The following is a 19,696-nucleotide window of genomic DNA, read 5'->3' on the forward strand; positions in this document are numbered from 1 at the left end:
GCTGGCGGTTTTTAAGAACAGGCTGGACAACCACCTGTCAGGGAAGGTCTGGATTTACTTAGTTTTGCTGAAGTGCAGAGAACTGGATTTCATGATGATTCTGAAGGTCCCTTCTAGCCCTTCACTTCTGTGATACTATGTTTGAAAGGCTTCCCATTCTGCCTTTAGGTGCCTGGCTTCCTTCCACCCTCATCCAGGTTCCTGAACCAAAGCTGCACTGCAGGCTTGTAGCCCCGGTGTGTGAAGGAGCAGCAGGCCTGCTGGATAAGAAACACCCTCCCATGGAAAATACACATGCACAGGGAGGCAGACACTGTATCACTAGCCTCCTAAAAGCCTTGTCCTGTTACTTAGAGAAAATTCTTCACTGGTTCTGTCCCTCAAAACATGACATGCAACCTCTTCAGATAGTTTAGTTCCTGTCAGACCCATCGACTCGAGGGGGGGGCAGGAATTGCCCCAGGGCCTGACAATTCTAAAGGGCGCCAGTGCCCAGAACCCCAGGCTCTTTAAATTGCTCTCCAGGTAGCTCTAAGGGCTGGGGGGCTCTGCACTCCAGGTGGTGCTGAAGTCTGCGGGGGGGGGGAGGGGGTGGCACACTCGTTGCCTCGGCCCCTCCCCTTCCGCCCAAGGCCCTGCCCCCTCTGCCCAGGAGCCTGGTGTAGCTGTCAGCTCCCCTGGTTCCTGTAACATGCTCTGGCTCTTGCCCTCTTCTGCAGAACCCGTCCTTTTAAATTTAACCTTCATTAACAGTGACACTCTTTTCCACACACCCCTCCATGAGCTTTTTAGTCCCGTCCACCATCACAGCATCTGACCGCCTTCCACAGAACATCAACAGCAAAGTCCTCAGTGGCCTCTCCCCTAAAGACCTGTTGAGGTGTCTGAACTAATCTGTTTCTAGCACAGAGAAGGGAAGATCTTGGTTGTCTGCTTGCAAGCTATGTTCTTGCCTAGTTCTCCAAGAAGACGCCTGTTCCTATAGGGGCTTCTCATCGGGTTAGGATTAGCATCCAGCTGCACACAGGCAGGAAGTTTGGGTCCGCTGAGTTCTGATAGCCCGCACTTACGCTTTTGGCAGTGCATGAGGACGTAGAGGAAATACAAGCCTTCCACAGCCTGGTGGCCAATCTCTTTCTCGGGGTCACCAACGCACAGGGCCAGCTGTCCAATCAGGAGTCCCAGCCTGGGGAACTCCAATGACATCTGAGTGAAAATCAAAAGGGGAAGGAATCAGTGTGTTTGTTTGGTGGACAAGCCAGGAGAACCTGTCACCAGTGGCCATAAATGTCCCACAGGAGGGGAAGAGCCTGGTCTAGCACCGTTCACTCTGGCATCAGGCTATCAGGGCCAGAGACCACTCACACAGAATTTAGGATGCTTGGACGCCGCTTGTAACAGGCAGACACTGGTGCTCACAGCCCTCAGTCGCTCGTGAGCTTTCTCTGATGTCATCCACAAGGCCAAGTGCTGCAGGAATGAGCAAGGGAGGCCTGTGTTAGAAACTGCAGAGGGGCATGTGTTGCAGTGAACCCCTAAAGCTGCTCTGTCTCTGACCTGATCACCGCAGGATTAACCAGACAGAGTCTTGCTCCCTTTCAGGATTTTGGTCATGAACGATTCCCTTTCCCACCCACCCACCCCCAACCTACAGAGAGGTAAATCTGGCTTTAACACCACTGAAGCGGACAGGGGACTGCAGACAGGGGAGTTGAAGAGGGAGAGCAAAGCGACCCCACCGCCGAAGAGGCTACCCGGTGAGAGTACAAGCTGTGGTGTGAGTGTGTGTGTGTGCCTGACTGTTTGAATTTTACAGTTTGAAGTGTGAATTGAGTCTGATTCCAGGTGAGTGCTAGCAGTTTCAGTTTCAGCTTCTGTGGCAGTTGGGACTGAGAGCCTGCCATTGTTCCCTTGATTGCCTCTGATTAGCCTCAGGCTCAGCCTTCCCCTGTGTGACTCAGAAGGGGGCAGGCCTGACCTAGGCAAGCAGGCTTTAAAAAGCCAGAGCAGTGCGACCAGGGGAGCGAAGCGGACAGGGGACTGCAGACAGGGGAGTTGAAGAGGGAGTGACTGATGGTGATGAAGACCCGAAGCGCTTGTGCCAGTACTTCTCCTGTCTCCTCCACCTGTGCCTGTATCCAGACAGAGAACCTGAGCATGGATGCCTCTACCCAGGTCCTGGTGTGGTCTTGCTGTATTTGTGGCTTGCAATTCCCACTGAGTGATCTCCAGGCTGGGGGAGACAACCGTTGTGAAAGGTGCCTGCTGGTGGAATCTCTCAGGCAGCAGGTGGGAGAGCTACAGGAGGAGGTGGCCAGGCTGAGGAGCATTCGAAGCCATGAGGAATTCCTGGACAGTATTCCTGTGGAGTCCACGGAGGTCACTGTCGTAGGATGTGGGACTGTTGACCAGCCACTTATGGAGGAGGCAGTGGTGCAGGCAGGAGACAAGGAGTCACCCCCCACAGTGGAGGAGACCAGGCCTTGCACCACCAAGGTTGAGCAGTCTCCTGCCACCACTGCGAGGAGGAAACGTAGGGTAGTGGTGGTTGGAGACTCTCTTCTGAGGGGAACGGAGGCACCCATCTGTCGCCCTGACAGCTCATCTCGAGAGGTATGCTGTCTGCCAGGGGCCCGTATCCGAGATGTTACGGAGGCATTGTCGAGGATTATCCGGCCCTCTGACTACTACCCCATGCTACTCATCCACGTGGGCACAAATGATACTGCCAGGTGTGACACTGAGCGGATCAAGTGTGACTACAGGGCTTTGGGAGTACTGGTGAAGGAGTTTGGAGCGCAGGTGGTATTCTCTTCTATCCTTCCTGTCAAAGGTAGGGGCCCGGGCAGAGAGAGGTGCATTCTGGAGGTGAATGCCTGGCTGCGACGATGGTGTCACCAGGAGGGATTCGGCTTCCTTGATCACGGGGTGCTCTTCCAGGAAGGACTGCTTGGCGGAGATGGAGTTCACCTTTCCAGGAGCGGGAAGGCCTTGTTTGGACACAGACTGGCTAACCTTGTGAGGAGGGCTTTAAACTAGGTTTGTCGGGGGCAGGTGAGCAAAGCCCACAGGTAAGTGCTGAATGTGCGGTACTGGGAGATGGGTTGGAAAAGGGGGGGACTACGGCCTATAATGGCAAGGAGAAAGGAGGGTCAGGGCACAACAGGGAGGCAAGATCAAATGAGTATCTTAGATGCCTATATACAAATGCGAGAAGTATGGGTAATAAGCAGGAAGAACTGGAATTGCTAACCAATAAATACAACTATGATATCATTGGTATTACAGAAACCTGGTGGGATGGGACGCATGATTGGAATGTTGGTATGGAAGGGTATGGCTTGCTCAGGAAGGACAGACAGGGAAAAAAGGGAGGAGGGGTTGCCTTGTATATTAAAAATGTACACACTTGGACTGAAGTGGAGATGAATGTAGGAGATAGCTGTGTAGAGAGTCTCTGGGTTAAGCTAAAAGGGGTAAAAAACGAGGGTGATATCATGCTAGGAGTCTACTACAGGCCACCTAGCCAGGTGGAAGAGGTGGATGAGGCCTTTTTTAAACAATTAACAAAACTATCCAAAGCCCAAGATTTGGTGGTGATGGGGGACTTCAACTATCCAGACATATGTTGGGAAACTAACACAGCGAGGCACAGGCTATCCAATAAGTTTCTGGACTGCATTGGAGACAACTTTCTGTTTCAGAAGGTTGAAAAAGCTACCAGAGGAGAAGCTGTTCTGGATTTGGTTTTAACAAATAGGGAGGAACTAGTTGAGAACTTGAAAGTGGAAGACAGTATAGGGGACAGTGATCACGAAATAATAGAGTTCATGATCTTAAGGAAAGGTAGAAGGGAGACCAGCACAATTGAGGTAATGGATTTCAGGAAGGCAGATTTTGATAAGCTCAGAGAACTTGTAGGTAAGGTCCCATGGGAAGCAAGACTGAAGGGAAAAACAACTGAGGAGAGTTGGAAGTATTTCAAAGGGACGTTGTTAAGGGCCCAAAAGCAAACAATTCCGCTGTGTAGGAAAGATAGAAAATATGGCAAAAGACCAGCTTGGCTTAACAAGGAGATCTTGCACAATCTCAAAATAAAAAAGGAGTCTCATAAAAAATGGAAACTAGGACAAATAACAAAGGATGAATATAGGCAAGCAACACGGGAATGCAGGGGCAAGATTAGAAAGGCAAAGGCACAAAATGAGATCAAATTAGCTACAGGCATAAAGGGAAACAAGAAGACCTTTTATAAATACATTAAAAGGAAGAGGAAGACCAAGGACAGGGTAGGCCCACTGCTTAGTGAGGAGGGAGAAGCAGTAACAGGGAACTTGGAAATGGCAGAGATGCTCAATGACTTCTTTGTTTCGGTCTTCACCGAGAAGTCTGGAGGTGTGCCTAACGTAGTGAATACAAGCAGAGAGAGGGTAAGTTTAGAAGATAGGATACACAAAGAACAAGTTAAAAATCACTTAGGAAAGTTAGATGTCAGCAAGTCACCAGGTCCTGATGAAATGCATCCCAGGATACTCAAGGAGCTGATAGAGGAGGTATCTGAGCCTTTAGCTATGATCTTTGAAAAATCATGGCAGACAGGGGAGATTCCAGAAGACTGGAAAAGGGCAAATATTGTGCCCATCTATAAAAAGGGGAATAAGAACAACCCAGGAAACTATAGATCGGTCAGTTTAACGTCTGTCCCAGGGAAGATAATGGAGCAGGTAATTAAGGAAATCATATGCAAACACTTGGAAGGTAATAAAGTGATAGGGAATAGCCAGCATGGGTTTGTGAAGAACAAGTCATGCCAAACTAATCTGATAGCTTTCTTTGATAAGATAACGAGCCTTGTGGATAAGGGAGAAGCGGTGGATGTCATATACCTAGACTTTAGTAAGGCATTTGATACGGTCTCGCATGATATTCTTATTGATAAACTAGGCAAATATAACTTAGATAGGGCCACGATAAGGTGGGTGCATAATTGGCTGGATAACCGTAGTCAGAGAGTGGTTGTTAACGGTTCTAAATCCTGCTGGAAAGGGATAACAAGTGGAGTTCCTCAAGGGTCTGTTTTGGGACCCATACTGTTCAATATCTTCATCAATGATGTAGATATTGGGATAGACAGTACGCTTATTAAGTTTGCAGATGATACCAAACTGGGTGGGGTTGCGACTTCTTTGGAGGATAGGGACATAATTCAGAATGACCTTAGCAAGTTAGAGAAATGGTCGGAGGTAAACAGGATGAGGTTTAATAAAGAGAAATGCAAAGTGCTCCACTTAGGAAGGAACAATCAGTTCCATTCATACAAGATGGGAAGCGACTGTCTAGGAAGGAGCATGGCGGAAAGGGATCTAGGGGTCATAGTGGACCACAAGTTGAATATGAGTCAACAGTGTGATGCTGTTGCAAAAAAAGCAAATATGATTCTAGGTTGTATCAACAGGTGTGTTGTAAGCAAAACTCGTGAAGTCATTCTGCCGCTCTACTCTGCACTAGTTAGGCCTCAGCTGGAGTACTGTGTCCAGTTCTGGGCGCCACATTTCAAGAAAGATGTGGAGAAATTGGAAAGGGTACAGAGAAGAGCGACAAGAATGATTAAAGGTTTAGAGAACATGACCTATGAAGCCAGGCTTCATGAACTGGGCTTGTTTAGTTTGGAAAAAAGAAGATTAAGGGGGGACATGATAGCGGCTTTCAAATATCTAAAAGGGTGTCACAAGGAGGAAGGAGAAAATTTGTTCCTCTTGGTTTCTGAGGACAGGACAAGGAGTAATGGGCTTAAAGTGCAGCAGGGGAGGTTTAGATTGGACATTAGGAAAAAATTCCTAACTGTCAGGGTGGTCAAATATTGGAATAAATTGCCAAGGGAGGTGGTGGAATCTCCCTCTCTGGAGATATTTAAGAACAGGTTAGATAGACATCTGTCAGGGATGGTGTAGACGGAGCTTGATCCTGCCTTGAGGGCGGGGGGCTGGACTCGATGACCTCTCGAGGTCCCTTCCAGTCCTATGATTCTATGATTCTATGAATGCACCCCTGTGATTATCATAAGAACAAAAGAATGGCCATACTGGGTCAGACCAAAGGTCCATCTAGCCCAGTATCTGTCAACAGTGGCCAATACCAGAAGCCCCAGAGGGAGGGATCACAACAGGTAATCCTCACATAATCCCTCCCGTCACCCACCTCCAGAGAAACAGAGGCTAAGGATACCATTCCTACCCATCCTGGCTAATAGCCATTGATGGACCTAACCTCTGTGAATCTATCTAGCTCTTTTTTGAACCCTGTTAAAGTCCTAGCCTTCACCGCATCCTCTGGCATGAAGTTCCACAGGTTGACTGTGCGCTGAATGAAGAAAAACTTCCTTTTGTTTGTTTTAAACCTGCTGCCTATTAATGTCATTTGGTGACCCCCTAGTTCTTATATTGTGGGAATAAGTAAATAACTTTTCCTTATTCACTTTTTCCATACCAGTCATGATTGTATAGACCTCTATCATATCCCCCCTTAGACTCTTTTCTAAGATGAGAAGCCCAAGTCTTTTTAATCTCTCTTCACATGGGACCCGTTCCAAATCCCTCATCATTTTTGTTGCCCTTTTCTGAACCTTTTCCAATGCCAATATATCTTTTTTGAGATGAGGCTTGTGGATGAGACCAGGACTGTGGTGTTCTGTAATCAGCTCACTGTGTTGAGAGACAGCTGCAGTATTCCATCCCTCCAGAGGTCTGGTCCCATTCTCCTTCTGAACCCTCAGCCATGTCCAGAGAATCAGACAAGACTTTGGCAGATCTCATGATCCTCCCCTTTCCCTGGACCTCAGGGACTTTCTAAGTAGGAAACCAGGGTGTGTGTCTTCTCTAAGTACCATTTCCCTGTCCATGGATCACTCAGTCTTTCTGCTGAGGAAGGGAGAAGTGGGTCTCTCTGAACCTGAGAGCCATTCCTATTTCTCCAGGTCCAGTCGCCTCTGTAGGAAGGAGGGGGAGAGTCTTTGCTATTGTGCTTCTCTTTTCAAACACCACAAGTGAGATGGGAGACCCCGTGATTAATGCTCCCCAGCTTCAATTCCCAGCATGGCTTCTGGGAGAGGGACAGAGGAAGGGGAGAGCTTTGCCCTGACTGTCAGCAACTGGAAGGAAGGACAGAGGGAGTCTGCGGCGCTAAGACCAGGACGTGCCTCCTGAAAAGCTCTAGAAGAGTTCCTTTCCTTTGCGGCAGCTAACACTACACAGGACCTCCGCTCTAGGGAGTAAGACACAGGGTCCTATTCTGGAGATAACAACAGAAACACTAACCCTGCCATCTCTCCCAAGCACCTTCCCCCCCCCACACACTGCCACAAGAAGATGGTGCTTCCTGCACCCTCTGTCCCAGCCCAATGCTGCTTACGTCTAAGAGGTTCTGCAGCTCTGCTGGGGTTGGCTTCTCTGACAGGAGAGCTCTCAGCATCACTTCCAGGGCATCCACACTCTGGTTGTACAAATCCTGAAAGGACGAAGAAGAGCTGCAGCACTTGGCATCAGACAAAGCCCGTCAAGCCACCTGTGGGGACCATGTGACACTACACCCATTTTACAGTTTCTGCTTCAGACCCCGCCATTGGCTGTTTTTACTGCCAGGGGGCCTGATGCGGAACCAGTATCTCGGTCATGCTCAGCAGTGGGCCCCGCCTGCAGCATGGCCTGGGGCAGGGAAGCTGTAACACAGTCACTGGACTCTGGACAAAGCTTGGTGGTGTGTAATCATCTCAGCAGGGTGGAGAGAACTCCTCCTTCGTCAGTTATCCCCACTCTCTTTTCCTCCCCTCACAACGCACATGCCTCTTACCCACCAAACACCAAGGGGGAAGTTTTTCCAATTAGCTCTAGGCAAACCAGACTCCCCTGGAGACAGCACTTCGATGTGGTGGGAAGGCTTGTGTGCTCCAAAGACCCTCTATGTGAGCTATGTTGATGGGAACTCTAACTCCCAGGAGGGAAACCCAACAGGACTAGAGGGTGAGGACCAGATGGAAAGCAGTCCATGGGTCCTCCATGGTAGGCATCACATGAGAGGCTAACCACATACCTTGGAGGGAGGAATAGCTCAATGGTTTGAGCATTAGCCTGCTAAACCAAGGGTTGTGAGCTCAATCCTTGCAGAGGCCATTTGGGGCAAATATTTGTCAGGGATAGTACTTGGTCCTGCTGTGAAGGCAGGGGACTGGACTCAATGACCTTTCAAGGCCTGTTCTAGGAGATAGGCAATCTCCATTAATTTAATTTAAATTTTCCTAGGAAGGAGTTAAGCTGCAGGAGTTCTGCAGAACTTTGCAAAGTCCTGCAGAATGAAAAGATGGAGCGATCTGGGCCATGTGTTAAGAATGAAGCTAGCATGTCTGCCATGCCAGACATGCCATTGGACAGCTGGAGGAACACACAAAAGGGGCTTCCTGAAAGAACCCCAAACAGTACTTTGAGGGAACCCTGTGGGACTTAACACATGGAGGGCACACAAAGAGTGGCCCGGGATTCACAGGGATGGCCAAGCCGTGTTCATGGCTAAACAATATTGGATAGTGTAGGAAGGATTCAGATTCAGGTTCTAGGCAAGTCAAAGGAGTGGGTGTAGATAAACCAATGTGCTCAGGGGAGGACAATGAATTACCTTTACATTTACTTTATGACCTTCCTGCCTTTGCAAGGCCTCTATTGAGGGCAGAGCAAAGATGCTGGTAATGCAGACAACGAGCACATCCGACTTCTCTTTCCCCTCCAGAGGCGGCTTCACTTTGCTAGTAGAAAAATAAGCACCCATTGGAACCCCCACTGTGCAAAAGGCATCGGGGCTTTCATACTGCCAATGTGGGACACTGAGGAAGGATGGGAAAACATGGCCAAAAGAGGTTTGTGCTAATCTTGTGGGCATAAAGGAGCAGCAGGGACCTGCCTAATTATTATTGTTTGTTATTGGTGGTATGGTCACACCTAGAAGCCACGGCTGAGATATGGGCCCAAGGTGCTAGCAGCCATAGCTATTTAGCAATTTGCCCTGCCCAAAAGAGCACACAATGTAATTGCCCAAGAACAGGGGTGGGCAAAAGGGCCTATGCGGGCCGGATCTGGCCCACAAAAGTCCTGCTGCTCCCCTGCCCCCAGGCTAATCAGGGCCTAAGGACGGGGAGCACACGACACTTAGGGTGTGTGTAAACTACGCCCCTCTGCTAACAGAGGGATGTAGATTAGGCACATCGCTATTGCAAATGAAGCGGGGGTTTAAATATCCCACGCTTCATTTGAATAGAAATGGCCACCGCGGCACTTTGCCGGCAAAAAGCAGCCATCTAGATGGGGATCAGTCGACAAGGAAAGACTTTTCTGACCAATCCTGTAAACTTTGTTGCACGAGGCATAAGGGATCGGTCGGAAAAGGCTTTCCTTGTTGACCAATCCCCATCCAGACTGCTGCTTTTTGCCGGCAAAGTGCTGCATCGGCAAAAAGTGACAGCCATTTCTATACAAATGAAGCACGGGATATTTAAATCCCCGCTTCATTTGCAATAGCGATGTGCCTAATCTACAACCCTCTGTCGGCAGAGGGGTGTAGTTTACACACACCCTTAGAGTCAACCCTGGTGGTTGATTCTAAGCACCACACACCGGAGGGCAGGGAACAAAAGACCTGGGGATGAAAGCATGTGAAGTCTCCTCCCACCCTGCAAGGGGCTTGGCACTTAAGAGTCAACGACCAGCTGCTGCTCAGCTGGCGGATGACTCTAAGCACGATGCTCCCTTGCAGGGCGGGGACAGAGTTTGTGTGCTCCCCCTGGCCCCAGGCCCTGATTGACCTGGGGGGCAAGAGAGGGGAGTGTGTGAAGTCTATTCCCACCACCAGGGGCACAGGTGCCTAGAGGAAACCGCTAACTGTTCAGAATAGCTGGCGGTTCTCTTGGGGTGGGGTGGGGGCAAAGACTTCACTCACTCCCCCACCCAAAGACCAATCAGGGTCTGTGGGTGGGGAAGCACAGAAGTGTCCTGACCCCACCCCGTCCACCTGAGGCCCCGCCCTTTCTGGGGCGGCCCAGGGCCACTTCAAATATTTCCGAAGTGGAACCCGGTCAAAAATTATTGCCCACCCCTGTCCAAGGCGGCTGAAGTATTATTACTATCCATTTTACAGAAGGGAAATTGAAGCACTGACATGTCCACTCAGAGACTGTGGTTGAGCCAGGAAGTGATCCCCATCTCCAGAGCCCCAGTCCAGGGCCATAACTAAGACATCACTTTGCTTGTGTGCTGGCAGAGCGTTGGACTGGCACCGGGGAAAGCAGGAGGGACATGGCCATACTGGCATCCTGTGTCACTGCTGGCGAGAGGATTAGCCCACACCCACAGGGGAACCTCAGCAGACATCTGAGCAGAGACCGAGGTGGGACTCCATTCAGATGCTGTTCACTTTAACAAGTGCTTGGATTAAAGATCCTCCTCCATGTCAGTCTGAATAACCTGCCCAGTCCCGCAGCAAGCGAGGTGAGTTCTGTCCCGCTGAATCTCCGCAATGGGAGCTGGATGTCCCCCCTGGAAGGCTGGGATTCCTGGCTCCACAGAGTCAGAGTGGGACGCCCGAGTACCTGCAGTCTGCAATGAGCAGCATCCCCTGACGGCGCACAGAGCTGGAGTGCGAGTCCAGCGAGTCCAGCGGCAGCGATTTAATGTGCTTCTGTGAATCCCAGAGGAGACAAATGTGGCAATGAGATCCTGGCAGCCTTGCTAGCCTCAATGTTAGTCCCCCCTCCCCTAACAAAGAGGCGATCCCAGCCTGGGGTGATCATATTTTCCTATGCTGAAGACGGGACACCTGGTAAAATTAGCTACATTCAAGAGAGTTCAATGGCAATTGATCATACAAACATCTAAATTAACATCAAGTTGACTGAGGCTCTGATAAAAAGAAAAACTGGGCAGTTGGATTCTTTGTATTTACCTTCTTATCTTTAAGGCTTTAAGGCTCAAACGAGGAGGGGTGACACCCACCCACCCATACACCTCTCTCACTTGGGGGGGTGTCTGACCCAACCCTTCCTGCCTGGCACTCTCTGCCCCCCCATGCCTGGCTGGGTCCCAGAATGGACCCACCTCTCCTGGGACCTGGCACAGCATCTTCCGACATGTGGGCAACATGAGGGCGGGGGAATGCAGGGTCACATGCCGCCTCCCCAGATTTCTGCTTGGTTTCTCACCAGAATGTGGCCAGCCGCAGCCTTTTGGCTCTGTGCCGGAGGGAAGGGATGGGAGCTGCTTCCAGCTGCAGGGGCGGAGCAGGATGATCTAGCAGAGCTCATCACTCCCCTCCTCCCGCTCACCGATCCAAGGTGGCGTGTCCCTTCCTGCCTACGTACTGTCAAAAGGCAGCTAACATCTTCAGGCTGCTTCTGGCCATCAAGAGAACCCAGCCATCTCCTGTGCCCTGGCTACAGCATGTGCAGAAGGGCGTAAGCCCTAAGGATGCCTTGTGCACCAGAGCCCAGGGAATTTGACTGCAGGGGCTTCAGTGAACCTAGCCAGAGAGGTGACTCTGCAGAGGAGGGCACATTAGGGGCTGGAGTAGGACATGGGGTTGGAGTGTGTGTGTGTGTGTGAAGAGGTTGCTAAGCCTCTGCTCTGGGGGCTGCTGTGGAGCAGGGTCAGGCTGGAAATTGCTCCCCCTCCCCCCACAAATTCCTGCCACTCCAGAGCTTAGGTGAGAGGCAGAGAGGCATCCCTGTGCCAGTGCTGAGTGACACTTGAGCACAATGCAGGACTTGCCTCTGCCTGGCCAGCGCCCCAGGCCAGAGGCTTTCCCGAGGCAGTGGCCCAGCCGGGGGCAATGGGGGAACAGGGAAGGAAGGAGCCTGCCAGCTGTACTGTTGGTGAGCTCAGTGCTCTGATCAGGGGCTGGTTCTTTGTGCAGTGCTGGGAGCAGGACGTGCCCCATTGGGTCAGGGTGTTGAAGGAGCAGCAGAGCTGAGGGTGGGGGGACTAAATGGCAGGACATAAAGGGCTGATGTGTGGGCAGCAGGGGCTCCTGCCTGCGCTCACTGACCAATGCAGACAGTACCAGCTAGAAACCAGGGAGCAGGGCACTGCTGGCCAAGAGCCAGGTGCTGCACTGACAGACCAGCAAGGGGAGCAGCTGGTCCCATGCACTGCATCTTCACCTCAACCCCATCATTAGCCACTGGACTTCTGCCTACTCACCACTGGAGGGCAGGCAGCCAGCACTCAGGGATCTGGCCAGCAGCAGGGCCCACCAGTGCTGATAGGGTAGAAGAACATTTGGGACAATTTGCCAATTTTTTAGAAAAAGTCAGGACACCTGCAGGAGGCCTTAAAAACAGGAGATCTGGTCACCCCACCCAAGCTCCAGAGAGCAGAAGGAGGGCAGCTAACAACCAAGGCCAGACCCAAGTCCCAGCCAGGCCCCCAAATGAATAAATCCATTATAAGCAGTTGAACCAGTTGCTCTCCTCTCTCACCTTCTCGTCCTGTGTCCCCACTTGACAGTCAAAGTGACCTGGGGCCAGTCTGTTTTCTAACTGAGTCAGGGAAAGGGCTCTCTCAGTGGAGACCCCTCTGCTGAGGAATTAGCTGTACTGACTAGATGCCTATGAAGTACTCTACATCAATTTCAGCTGGTTTATTCGTGACCATTTTCTGGGTTTCCTCTTGGATTCTGCATTAACTCTCTCACCCCAGGGGACGAGACCGCGTGAAGTGGGAGACAGCTTGCCCAACAGTTTAACTTGGCACTAGGCTGATCTGCTGCTGCCTAGGTAGCACAGATGGGCTGTTGGGATCTCCTGTGTGACCAGGCAATGCTTCGCGTCGTGGCTTGATAAGGTGCTTCTAATAGACCCCTTCTGAATGAAATGCACAGAGACATGCATTGGAACAAAGTGCTCCCATGGCAGGACAACTCACCAGCCATGCGTTACCCCTTCCATCTATTCTACACTAACCTTTCTGGTTATTTAATGAGCACCTTTTTTTGGATAACATGGAATTGGTGAATAAATACCCACAGTCATTGCTTCTGGAGTGTTGGAGCCTACGCCTGTCTCATCTGTGCTCTCATAAGGCAGGCGAGTACCAGCATTCCTCGAAATTCTAGGCATAGTTCATCCATCCTATTCTGCCATATGGGCAGATCTTACTCACCACAATCTGCTTGACAAGAATGAGTTTTTGGCTCTGGGGGGAGTTCGTTTTCTGTCTGTTCCCGCTGACCTCCCTGCCAAGTTCCTTCTTGGATCGTGGACCCACCCAAGCAAAGAAAAAACATGAGATATTAGGGTGGAAAGAGATAAACATCAGTCATCAAAACACCGTCTTAAGAGTCACACGTTCTCTGTTGTGTGGGAGTTGTTCGATACATATGTATCACCACCCCCCTACAAGTAAAAGCAGAACTCAAGCCGCTTGGCCCCTGAATGTGCATGCTGAGTGGATGGAATGAAGTAAAAACCTTTGGCGTTTAAAAGCGCTGCATAAATGCCTAGCTAGGCTAAGTGCATGATAAATGTAATAGGAAAGGTGGATTAAAGTGCAGAGAAGTGTGAGGTAGAGAGACACTAGAAACACAGAGCACATTCCTACCAGCTTATCACAATCATTCAATGCCGCCATCTCCAATGCCGACGGCACTTTGTCCTCCTTTTCACCCACATCCTGCCTTGTCCCACAAGCTCCACTGGGATTTTCTGAATGTAATAAGAAGAGAGAAGGTAAAATTCTGAGCAGCTGGTTAAAAGGGATGCATGGTGAGCTGCCTGATCTACGATTGCTTATGAATTTCCAGTTACCACCTTGAGGGTTGACAGGTCCTTTGTCCCAGGATTATGCCCAGCATTCAATTATTCTGTAGTTGGGAACTCTGATGTGCAGATTCAACACTCACACTACAAGGACTCTTGTATATTTGCAAATATAGTTTTACTAACACATTCAGCACAGACACAAACACCCCAATTTCATAAGATGAAATAGGGAATGTACATCTATATTTCCAGACCATAGACTCACACCAGTCCTTCTAGAAAAACCCAAGATGTTAGCCATCATCTTCCTCGTCACCTGCACCTCCCCCATCGTCACCCAGTGGCTGTCATTCTGACACCTCCCAAAGACTACATCTCCTTCTCCTACCACCCCTAGGCTGGGATACCACTTTTATCATGTGTTACGCTGACGTTGTTACGGTTGATGCATATTCAGTGGGGATATTTCCTTTTCTCCTTATTTCTATTTCCTCCCCTTACTAATGGTGAAGTGTCTTTTCCAATAGGTCAGCATATCATTCATCTCAACTTATTATATGTGTCAGTTCATTACTGTGGGCCTTTTGTGGTTGTCTATCACATGTATTATTTCTGTCCTACCCTGGTAGCTGGTCTGGTCTCAATAGGTTGTTTTGGGTTTTTCTAAGGAACGGCGTACCTGCTAAGTTTGAGGGTTTTCTTGGAAGCACCTGTACCATGGAAAGCCACTTTATCTTACCACCATCTATCTAGGTTAGTGTTTCTCAACCTTTTTTTATAAAGTACCCCTTTAAAAGAAAATTGTAAGTACCCCCAGTACCTATAGTTTTCAGACACATTTTTTTCTACCATTGCAACACATTTATTTAAACAACTTAATCGTAGTTGGGTGGGTGATGACATTTTTGGGTGTAAAAAGTACAAAAATAATAAAGCGCTGTAAAACTTAAAACAAAAATTCAGTTTTCTCCAAATTTTAGTTGTCTTGATGTGCCCCCCAGACTTCTCTCAAGCACCCCTAAGAATACTCGTACCACTGGTTGAGAATCACCTAAAGCAGTGTAAGGCTCCAGACAAAAATACTAACTTTGCCTTAGCTCAACATAAAGGACATGGCCTGTAAGTCTCTTGTGTTACAATCAAACTGCCAATATAAACCTACCGTAACTTATTATAATAAACATAATCAAAAGCATAAGGAAAGAATATGTGTACAGTAATTCCTTACTTAACACGTGCCTGCTTAACATGTTTTCGTGATAGCACGATTTTTTTGGGGAATGTTTTTTGAATTACACGACTGTCCCCGGAATAACACGATTTCCTCAGCAGGTCTGTTGCCGGCGGCTGCGCGGAACTTCCCCTGCCTCCCTGCAAAGCGGTGGAGGGTTCGCCGCTTGCTGCGCAGTTCCCCGCTGACTCCCCTTCACTGGATGCCTTCTCTCCTCCGCCCCCGCTTGCAGGACAGTGGCTGGGTTTCCCCAGCCGGCCTGTTGTCGGTGGCTGCGTGGAGCTTCCCCTGCCTCCCTGCAAAGCAGTGGAAGGTTCGCTGCACCGTTCCCCAGTGACCCCCCCCTCACTGGATACAGTGCGGGTCCCGGCACAGTCCCATGGTGCTGGAGGGAGCATCTCCAGCAGAGGAGGAGCAGGCAGCAAAATTAACTTGGCAGACTGTAGCACTCAGCCCAGACTCTTTCCGTGCCTCGGTTCCCCATTTATAAAGCGGAGATGATAATCTTTTCCATGCGAAGGGGGCACTGTGAAGACTGAAGCTGGGATTTTCCTTGAGAGTTAGGAACCCGATTCTCACTGGAAGTCTATGGATGTTGAACCAGGGATGGCAATTAAGAGGGCTAAGAGTACCGCAGGCCCCCTCCTCCCAAAGTTTGAACCCCTGAATTTCATACCTGAAGCCTGCTTAAAAGGCATGTCTCAGCCCCAGAGTCAGCTCATAACTGCTGCAGAGTGTGTGCTGTGCCCAGCTTTGCCTTTGTTTATAAATAGAGGGAGGCAGGATGATTAAGATAACCAAAGGCTTGCCATTCAAGTAATTGAAGGCTCATTAGATGATCATGAAAACTTTGCTAGGCACTCCACTTAAAAGATAGAGAGGGCAGGGGGAGGGGAGAAGAAGAAAAGGAATAACGGTGGTCTATATTGGGACCAGTGCTATTCAACTTCTTCAAAAATGAGCTTGAAAAAGGGATAAACAGTGAAGTGGCAAAATTTGCAGATTATACAAAATTACTCAAAATAGTTAAGTCCAAAGCTGGCTGCAGAGAGTTACAAAGGAATCTCATAAAACTAGGTGATAGGGCAACACCACGGCAGATGGAATTCAACATTGAGAAATGCAAAGTAATTAATGCACTCAGAAAAATATAATCCCAACTATACATACACAATGATGGGGTCTAAATTAGCTGTTAGCACTCAAGAAAGAGATCTTGGAATCATTGTGGATAGTTCCTTAAAGTCATCAGTTCAATATGCAATCTAAAAAGCTAACAAAATACTGGGAATCATTAGGAAAAGAAGAAAGAATACAGAAAATATCATAGTGCCTCTATATAAAGTCCTGGTATGCCCACATCTTGAATACTGCGCACAGATTTGGTCACCCCATCAAAAAAAAAGATATATTGGAATTGAAAAAGGTACAGTGAATGGGGACAGAAACAAGTAGGGGTAAGGAACAGTTTCCATGTGAGGAGTGATTAAAAAGACTGAGACTTTTCAGCTTGGAAAAGAAATGACTAAAAGTTGGGGGATATGTTAGAGATCTAGAAAATCATGAATGGTGTGGAAAAATAGAATAAGGAAATATAATGTATTCCTTCATTAAGATAACACAAGGCGGCCACCCAATTACATTGATAGGCAGATTTAAAACATACAAAAACCTGTGGAACTCTTTGCCAGGGGATGGTGGAAAGGCCCAAACTATAACAGGGTTCCAATAAGAACAAAATAGTTCAAGGAAGATAGATCCATCAATGGTACTAGCCAGGATGGGCAGGGACGGTGGAAATGGGCAACAGAGGATGGATCATTTGATGATTACCTGTTCCATTCATTCCTTTTGAAGCACCTGGGATTGGCCGCTGTTGGAAGACAGGATACTGGGCTAGATGGACCATTGATCTGACCCAACATGGCCATTCTGATGTTCTTGTAGAGAACTAGATTGTATCTGCTCCCTGTTGTATCTCACCAACCCCACTCCTCTCCCAGGGATGAGATAGAGCCCGGGAGTCCTGACAGTCTCACGCTCTCTCTCTCTTTCATTAGTAATGAAGTAAGAATATACATTAAAATTTTAAGCCCAATCAGTGTCCCTTAAATGAATTGCCACACAATATCAGAATGTTAGTATTAGAGTTGAGTAGATCTAATATTTAATTTTCTTTATTTTATATAGGAATTAGATACAGTGCTCTTGTCAGCTATCTGCTAAATTATCTGCCACAAAACTAGAGCTTTCAAGTGCCTTAGTAGCCCCTGGAAAGAGGTGATGTGTGGAGGGGAAGAGTGGACAGAGTCTGTCCCGCCCTCCTCCTGATTTGTTGCTTGACTTGTACTAAGCCTGCTCAATAACACTAGTGAAGCTGCTGCCTTCAGTATGCCTCCCCTATCATGGCATGCACAGGTCACCCCTCCCCACCAAAATCTGAAATGGTGCCCCTGTTTCTGCGGCACCTGTGAAAATTGCAATCTGATCAGCTTGGGTCCAATCAAGCACCTTGGTAGTTAAGACCCAGTTGGACCTAAGGCCTCAATGCCATTTCTTTGGAGACCTTTCTGGTTGAACATGCCCCAGTATGTAATGTTTGTGTGTGGATATTGCATGCATAGGCCCCTCACCTCCTCCAGACACATGTGGCTCTTCACTGTCAGAAGTGGCCTGTGCTGTGCAGTGCTCCATCGGGCCAGCATGTAGAGCGTTCTTGGTCACCTTTCCTCCAGCCTCAGAGGGCACAGCTGGGTCATCAGGACATCAGCTGACTCCTCACCTCCAGTGACCAAATTTTGGCACCTTCCTCCCACTTCTGGGTCATAGAGGTGTGTTTTCGGACCCTCAGAGCAGCGCCACGACTTGCTCAAGAGATACTGTTGGCTCCCGTGGTCTATTGGCTCCCGTGGTCTATGCCCTACGCCTCTCAAGCATCAGGCAAAGGTGTCCCAAACTAAGTCTCTCTCTTGCATCTCCCTGTAGGGGTGGGTCCAAGTACACATGCAGCCTTTCTGTAAGAGAATCGGGAATGATAATTTATCCCAGCTTGTTATGGTTAACTTCCAAATGTCACTGCTTTGAATATGCAAATGAAGCAGTAGCACTGTTGATGTCATAACCATCTAATGACCAATCAGTTCCTTGCTTTGGATAATCACTGCCCTCAGCCACCTTACCCAGATTACCATGCAGCTTGCTCTGAAACATGAGCGCCGTGGCGTCAGTGAAGTGTAAGTGCCCAATGAAATTAATCAAAAAGACTTTTTGATTCCAATAGGTGTAGGATCAAGTCCTCAGAGAACTGTCCAGTCCAGCTGGCGTGCTGTTCTGCATAACAACTCACTTACCATTTGAACCTACCACATTTCACTCCTCAATAATGGTCCTGCTTGTGTGAAATCAGCTGAGTACTGCTGTTTTTAAAACAATAGTCTGTGCTCATTGAGTCAAGTATCAGAGGGGTAGCTGTGTTAGTCTGAATCTGCAAAAGCGGCGAGGAGTCCTGTGGCAATTTATAGACTAACTGAAGTGTTGGAGCATAAGCTTTCGTGGGCAAAGACCCACTTCTGATGAAGTGGGTCTTTGCCCACGAAAGCTTATGCTCCAACACTTCAGTTAGTCTATAAGTTGCCACAGGACTCCTTGCCACTTGTGCTCATTGAGTTATACAAAAATAAAATCTTCCACTAACACTATAGATTAGCTAGATGGAACCACACAGAAGTTGCAGCTTAGAGCTGAGTAGTAAACATTGTTCTCATTTACCCAGTATAAATCCAGACTAACCCCAGTGTTAACAGAAATCCATGAATTTGGCCCCAATCCTGCAATTAGATCTGTGAATAGAGAATCCCTGTGCAGGTGCACAGCCCCAGTTAAATCTGTATTTATTAGATGAGAGCAGCATTTGGCCTTTTTTTCTTTCTTGCCTGAAAAATAGAAATGTCAGGTTTGGGAGAATTTAGGGTTAAAATTTTGTACAATCATTCTTTCAATTTTGTTTACCTTATGTGTGCCTAAAGATGTTGCTCTTACCTAGAAGGCTAAAAGGAAATACAATGATGCCTAAAGTGAACTAAAAATGATCATGCTCAACATGTTCAGCTTTTCCAATTATTGGTGTTTTAAGGAAAATGCCAGTGTGCTGTAAATGTTATTCTAAGTTCAAAAAAAACAAACCAGTAAAAATGCTTGCAGATAATCTTTAAAAGATACATAGTTATCAAAGAGGAGGCTTAATTTGACAGTTGGAAAAATGCAGACACATAGAATAGCTCTCTTACTAGGGGATATAAAGCTCTTTATTTATTTTTTAATTATTTTAACAAAGTTTAAATGAAAGTTAACCAGAAGTGAACTGAATACATTGAGGACTTTACAACTACAGGCAGTCCCCGAGTTACGTGGATCCGACTTATGTCGGATCCGCAGTTACGAACGGGGATTTTCTCGCCCCGGAGGACTGGAGCGGCGGGACGCCTGGTCCCACCGCCCGCCTCCTCCGGGGCGAGAAAAGCTGCTCCCCGTCTCCCTAGTCTGCTGGGGGAGCCAGCAGACCAGGGAGACGGGGAGCAAAGCAGCGGAGGACCTGGGCCGGACCGCGGCGCTGATCTGGAAGCGCCGTGGTCCAGCCCGGGTCCTCTGCCACTTTGCTCCGCGTCTCTCTGGTC

The 19,696-nt window shown here is 48.5% G+C and overlaps 1 protein-coding gene across 1 annotated transcript in view; it reads right to left on the reverse strand.

Annotated features, from left to right (window-relative positions):
* Positions 1-18,493, reverse strand: part of MROH7 (maestro heat like repeat family member 7) — a 37,827-nt gene extending 19,334 nt beyond the window's left edge. The window contains exons 1-8 of the mRNA XM_075936041.2: positions 17,657-18,493; positions 13,632-13,735; positions 13,194-13,280; positions 10,628-10,716; positions 8,665-8,791; positions 7,408-7,503; positions 1,366-1,470; positions 1,071-1,206 (exon numbers count right to left, since the gene is read on the reverse strand). Coding sequence (XP_075792156.2) covers positions 1,071-1,206; positions 1,366-1,470; positions 7,408-7,503; positions 8,665-8,791; positions 10,628-10,716; positions 13,194-13,280; positions 13,632-13,735; positions 17,657-17,717 — 805 coding nt within the window. The 5' untranslated portion in view covers positions 17,718-18,493. The remainder of the gene's footprint in view (positions 1-1,070; positions 1,207-1,365; positions 1,471-7,407; positions 7,504-8,664; positions 8,792-10,627; positions 10,717-13,193; positions 13,281-13,631; positions 13,736-17,656) is intronic.
* Positions 18,494-19,696: the final 1,203 nt, after the last annotated feature.

Source organism: Pelodiscus sinensis, chromosome 9 (assembly GCF_052426305.1).
Source record: "Pelodiscus sinensis isolate ZL-2025 chromosome 9, ASM5242630v1, whole genome shotgun sequence".
NCBI classification, from domain to species: Eukaryota; Metazoa; Chordata; order Testudines; family Trionychidae; genus Pelodiscus; species Pelodiscus sinensis.